At 43.3% G+C, this 6,698-nt stretch overlaps 1 protein-coding gene across 1 annotated transcript in view; it reads right to left on the bottom strand.

Annotated features, from left to right (window-relative positions):
- Nucleotides 1–688: 688 nt before the first annotated feature.
- Fcf1 (FCF1 rRNA-processing protein) overlaps nt 689–6,698 on the bottom strand; it is a 17,405-nt gene continuing 11,395 nt past the window's right edge. Inside the window, exons 6-8 of the mRNA XM_005409391.2 lie at nt 3,755–3,842; nt 1,726–1,820; nt 689–896 (exon numbers count right to left, since the gene is read on the bottom strand). Coding sequence (XP_005409448.1) covers nt 848–896; nt 1,726–1,820; nt 3,755–3,842 — 232 coding nt within the window. The 3' untranslated portion in view covers nt 689–847. The remainder of the gene's footprint in view (nt 897–1,725; nt 1,821–3,754; nt 3,843–6,698) is intronic.

The raw sequence follows: 6,698 nt of genomic DNA on the forward strand, positions 1-6,698 counted from the left end.
ACGCCGTGTGACTCCACGTCTCTGTGCACACAAACATCCCAGGGTACTCCTAGCCTCCTTTTCTATAGTAATAGAGCATCCATGTTTTTAGCTGGGTCCTCAGCCAGGAGTCTCTTTTCCAGCCTCTCTTGCAGCTAGAACTTGTAGCCAATGGGCTAAGAATGAAAATGACTCACACACCCTTCTGTGTTGTTCCTGTAAAGGGAAGGTCGTATCTTTTTTTTTTTTTTTGAGACAGGGTCTTAGTATGTAATTTGGGCTGGCCCTGAACTCACTCTGTAGCCCAGGCCAGCTTAGGACTTACAGTGATCCTCCCAAGGGCTGGCATTACAGGTGGACACCACCATGCCTGACTTCTTTTATGCTATTTTTGTTTTTTTTCTTGGTCTTTTTGAGACAGGGTCTCGTTACGCAGTTCAAGCTGGCTTTGAGCTCACTTTGTAGCCCCGGCTGGTCTTGAACTTGCAATGATCCTCCTGCCTCAGCCTCCCGAGTGCTGGGATGACAGGTGTGGGCCACCACACCCATATGTTTTTCTCTTCTATGGAAGTGTCTTGAGGACAGGAACATACCTTAATAAGTACCTAGCATAAACTTAATAAATGTTTGTTGAGTAAACCAAATTATGTGAACAGCCACTGGAGCATCTGATTTATAAAAAGATGCAATGAATTTTGAAGTAGACAAATTACCATTTTCAAAAAGCATCACAAAGTGAATGTATTTAACCATACTCAGCTGGTAACAACAGCAAATGGGTGAGTAGTAATGCATTCTATAGCATGTTGAATGAACTGAAGACAGAAAGTTGGTCAGAGGGAGGCGGACGAACTTTGTCTTGTAAAAATTAGAACCGAGGGGCTCCATAATCATCTGGCATCCGCTCGATGTTGTATCTGATCAGGACAGAAAATTAACACTGGTAAGAACAGTGAGTGCAGAACCCATCTAAAAACTCATCCGTTACCGACTGCAACTCTCTTATCCCTCACGTGAATCCTTTTTGTCACGGGTAACATTGTAGTGGAACCTCACCATGAATGACCTTCAGCTAAATGCTGACCATATTGTTTTTATTCTTCAATGTCACAAAGTTATCAAGTGGGAGTCGAGATCTGAGTACAGAGAAATCCAACTATTTAGCACACTGTATTATCCCCAAGCTGCAAAGCTGGACGATAGTAAGACTGCCATGGAAACATCCAGGAATGCTAAAGAACAGCTTTTGGGGTTTTTTTTGCAGGGGGGGCACCAAACTCAGAATCTCATGTTTGCCAGGCAGGTGCTGTGCCACTGAGCTAAATCCCCAGAGCAGCTTTCGGGGTTTTTAAAAATAAGCTTTTTGTTTGCCATATGAAGTGCTAATCAAAGATTATTTTTCAAAAAAGACATTGTTATAAATTATCTTAAAAAAAAAAAAAAAAAGATATCCTTCCAAAACGATCAGCTTTATCTAAAATAATGCTCTGTACTGAAAGCAATACATTTATCTGTTCTGGTATTCTTACTGTAACAATTTCAAGGGCTGCTTCATTCCGAAGTCTTGCTTTCCCTCTGCCCTTGTTCTTGCTACTTTGTCTTACTCCTTCAAATATAACCATATAAACATCTGACATAGCAATTACCTTGAAATTCTTCTGTAATCTTATAACTGGCCTCATTTTTAATTGCATACTTACATGTCAACTGCATCCTTCTAATCCTTTCCCAAGAGCAATTTCTCACCTGTGGTTAGAAATGTACATGATAGGAACTCCAGGGATCTTCCGGATTCTCCGTTTAAGGTCCCGGTCAACCGTGGCCACAATATAACACTTGTGCTGAAAGAATCACCCACTGATGTTCACAATGTTCACTATGCTTAATACTATTAGAAAACAGCACAATCACTGACTAGCCTGAAGAATCATTCATTTTCAAAGTAATTAGCAAAAGGAAGGCTGTAACAATTTGCTGAATACCTACTATGATCTTGGAGCTCATGTTTATAAATATGTAACAAGTTGCCTGGGTTAAATAGGATTTTGAGAATCCCCTCCCCCCCTCTGAGGATTGAACCAGGGGCCTTTGCCCTGAGCTACATCCCAGCCCTTTATTTTTCTGCTTGAGACAGGGTCTCACTATGTCATTAAATCGCCCAGGTTGGGCTTGAACTTGTCATCCTCCTGCCTAGCCTCCCAGAGTGCTGGGACTACAGGCACAACATACCACCAGTACACTACTAGCAGCTCTAAGAATGCTGAGGAGGTATAAATAAAACAAAACAAACCCCCCCAAATCCAAAAAGAACACCTGTTTTCAAGCTGCAAACCACTTTCCATCTCTTAAGTGAAAGAGATGTTCACAGGGCAGATAATCCTTAGTTTTGAGAAAACGCCCAGGGACACCATGCAAATGCAGAGTGAGTACCTGAGACAGGAGGCCCAGCTCCCTCCTTCCGTGACCTCAGGGCTTAGGCACTCTGGTTCTCAGCCCTCTTAGCGGTGCAGAGAAGCTGCTCTCTAGCTCAGAGAAGGGGAGCTCTGGGATGGGAAGTTAGGGCTCAGCCGCTCCGAGGGCTGCGTCATTTGGGTGTCAGCTGCGAGTTAGTTTGTGTTGGACTTTACTTCTACCACATCCAAATCCCCACCGAGGCTTATAAAATATCACATCGTGGTGCCGTCTGTGCCGTGGGAAAGCAAGGGAAATGCCAGACCCTTCTATGGGATGGAGTGGCTAAAGGTTAGCACGGTCCGCAGATAAAGATGATCATCTTCAATGAGAGAGCCCTCCCGCCCCGCAAGAGGGCTCAAACCCAGGGCCTGGCACATGCCAGGCAATTGCTCTACTCGTGAACTAAACCCCAGCTCAAGACAAGTTCTTTGTTTTTTTGTTCCTTTTGAGACAGGGTCTCGCTATGCAGTTCAGGCTGGCCTTGAGCTCACTCTGTAGCCCAGGCTGGTCTCACACTCGCAATGATTCTCCTGCCTCAGCCTCCCTCCCGAATGGTGGAATTACAGGCATGAGCCACCTCGCCTGGCTCAACACAGGTTCTTATAGGGTGGGGATGGTGGCACATATGTATAATTCCAACTACTTGGGAGTCCAAGGGAGGAGGATCGTAAGTTTGAGGCCAGCCTGGGCAACTTGATGGGATTCTGTCTGAGAGTAAATTAAAGAAAAAAAAAAGGTTGAGGATGTACTTTGGGACTTCCTGGGTTCAAATCTTCAGTACCCTCCCCACACATGCCTGCAAATATAAACACAAGAACAAGCAGTAGTAGCAGTTCTTATGTTTGATAAGGATCCCAGAATAGGAGACTTCAAAGCCTATTTATTCCAGTATGTGGGATAGCACTCTGGAAGCTTCCCCGATGCTACTGAAGAACATTTCTGGGCCAGGCACGATGGAGAGGGACAAATTTTTTGCATGGTGAGAAAATGAAACCTTATTTAAGATTCAGAGGGAAAAAGAAGCTGACATATTATTTCAACTACATTAACTCACTTAAACCTATTAACAGACTTGTGCAATGAAAACTAGTAAGTGTCTCAAATTCTCCACCCAGTCCACGCAAACGCTGGGATTTGAAACCTCACTTTCTCCCCAGTTTCAACCCACTTTTACGTAAATGAGGACGCCTATGCTTTCCATGAAGGAATACTAATATACAGTCACTTAGATTCCTAGACACTTTACTCACCCTGAACATTGAGGAGATAAGAGTTCATTTTTTTTTTAAAGCTCAAATAAACATTTAAAAACTGATGATACCTGAGTTACTCTCTGCACTAAGCAATCATCTGCGTAGGTCCCTTTATGTGTGCAAGGTAATCGTTCAAATCGTGGATCCTTGGCAATCCTGCAAGGTTATAAAAGTCAATTAAAGAAGAGTGAAAGCAATTGGTAACTTCTGTGCCTCAATCAGTGAAACGAAAGTACCATGACTTACGTGGGTTTTTCAGGCACCCTCTCCTCTGAAAGCTTACCCCTTCACTGGAATGACAATTTACAGGAAAGGGAGCCATAGCTCTGACAGCTGGTGTGCCTAGGGTCATTTAATCACCACAAAACCTAATTACTTCATTTCCATCTTACAGAAGAAGAAGCAAGTTCAGGAAGGTTAATTTGTGGAAACCAACACAGCAGGAAAAAGCCAAGATTCAGAACCAAGTCAAATTCAACCCAAACGTTTCACTTTTAGGAAGTTGTCTTACACAAATGTTCTAGAAGACAGGCACAAAAATGGACACTACCACACCTTCTAAGAGTGAAAAACCAGAAATAATCTAAATGTCCACTCACAAGGTAAAAGTTAAAAACATTTTGGTGCTCCTGTCCTATTAAAAAAAAATGAGGTACAGCTGCAGGTATGAGGAACCTATCTAAACCTGAATAAACAAAACAGGCCAGTGAAATGTATGTGCATTTCCTGTCACTTTCTTAAGCAGTTCCGAAGCCCTGCTTTGTGAGCGTCTTTTGTTGTGTTCCCTGTCCTGCACGGATGCACACGTTCACCTTTTGCGGTCACTTTGATTTTGGGGAAGAGCCAGAAGCCACATGGTGCCAGATTCGGTAAACAATGTACATGAGGTCATTCCTTATTGTTTTTAAGAGCCTGCCTTCCCATTGGATGGGGCTTGGAAGTGGCATTCACCATAGTTTTGATCATACCTTAAAAAGACACTTAAAAAAGATGACTTCCACAACTGTTTCAGAAAGTGCAAGAAAGATGGGAGGAGAGTGTTCAAATCGTGGGGGAGTCATCTGAGGGGTATAAATGATAATTTACTTTTTACTGTAATTTCCCTGATAGTCTTTCCTTAGATTTGCATTTATATAACAAAAGTCTATCAAAAATATTTTTACATATGTATGTATACAAAATTTACTAACCCTTCTCAGTTACCAGTCTTGGGATAGGAGAATGGAAAAAGTAAACGTGGAAAAGGACTTTTACTTTTTACTATCTGTATCTCATAGTTTGCCATACTAATTCACAGGCATCATTTTCATACAAATGAGAAAAGGAAGATCCCAAGTCTGTGATTCCCGGAGCTGTGTGCTTCACTTGTGCTTTCTACTACACAATGCTGAGTCACAGAAAGGAACAAAAACACCAAGTAACACGCAGGTACTGGGCACTCAACAACGCTCCGTCTTGCAGTATGGCGTGGCACTTTAGTGTGGTGCTGTATTTAGAAAAAAGACGTGGAGATAAAACAAGATGGAGATGAGGATGCGCCGAGCACAGCGCGCAGAGGGCGCGCTGCGTCCTGGGAACACGGCGCACAGCCCGCGGGAAGGGGCTGGTCACGAGGAGGGCGACTGAGGCTCAGGGGAGTCGCGGGTGGAGCACGGGTTTTGCGCCGAGGTGCGGGGCGGGCGGGGGAGGCTGCCTCGGGACACAGCGACGGAAGCCCAGCTCTGTCCGGGAGACCAGGGGGCGGGTGAGGAGGCACTGGAAGGCGGGTCGGCGGCGGCCCAGGCCGCGGCTCTTCCCGTGAGACCTGCCACTTCTGGGGCCGCGTCTCCTCCCGTCTGCTGGCTCTTTCGGAAACACACCAGCACGCTCCATCCTCGCCATTTCTCCCCTTCCATTCTTTATTATCTTAAAAACAATTACCTCTTCCCCCTTTTAATTTGAACTGTTTCATGCAGACAAAAAAGGGTAAAGATGACGAACTCCTCATACCCACTATTAGTAAGTGTTGCGCTGAAGAAACGAAATGTTACAAATAAAAAGCAGCCTCTTCTCCAGTCCTACCCGATATGCCCTTCCATGAATAACTGATTAGCTCCAGTTTTGTATCTATCATTCCCATGTACACGTTTTACTACATGCAAAGAATACATAATGTTGCATATGTATATACTGATAAACAACAATAGTACCGGTTTGCTTTTTAAAAATTAATTAGTTAATTATTTCTTTTATTTTAAAGAGAATAGTTAAAAGAATAGCAACATACCAACATCACAAACATAAACAAAACAAAGCAAGAACGTTAAAAATGATACAGGGTTTCAAAACAAAATGACAAGAATTAACAGTAGTTGTTATATTACATATTGTTATCTTCCACTATGTTGCTCAGATTACCAGATGTTAGTCACTTTTTTTTTTTTTTTGAGAGGGTCTTGGTGGTAGCCTCAAACTCATTGCAATCCTCCTACTTCTGCCTCTCAAGTGCTAGAATTACAGGCATGTGCCACCGCACTTAGCTGCGTGTATTTTTTTTTTTGCCTTTTTGAGACAGGGTTTCACTATGCAGTTTAGGCTGGCCTTGAACTCACTAGCTAGCCAAGCGGGCCTTGAACTCACAGCAATCCTCCTGCCTCAGCCTCCCGAGTGCTGGGATTACAGGCAGACACCACCACACCCAGCTTTTGGCTGCATGTTTTTAAACTTTAGATAAAGCGGTGTGCACCATGTATGCTCTTGCTTCATTTGGTTTACACTGTTTTTAGTATTTACCTACACTGATATATAATTCTAGTCTACTCATTTTCACTTCCATATAGCATTTTATTTAACAACATTCCTTAATTTATCTATTGTCCCACCACTCTATCCTATGCTAGGGATTGAAATCAGGGCCTTTCCCCTGAGCGAGCTGTTCATACATCTGTCCATCCATTTATTTATTTATTTAGTACTGGCAACAGAACTCAGGACCTTGTGCTTGCCAGGCAGGCACTGTGCTGCTGAGTTTGT

This window comes from Chinchilla lanigera, unplaced genomic scaffold (assembly GCF_000276665.1).
Source record: "Chinchilla lanigera isolate Chin_1 unplaced genomic scaffold, ChiLan1.0 scaffold00122, whole genome shotgun sequence".
In the NCBI taxonomy this organism is placed as follows: domain Eukaryota; kingdom Metazoa; phylum Chordata; class Mammalia; order Rodentia; family Chinchillidae; genus Chinchilla; species Chinchilla lanigera.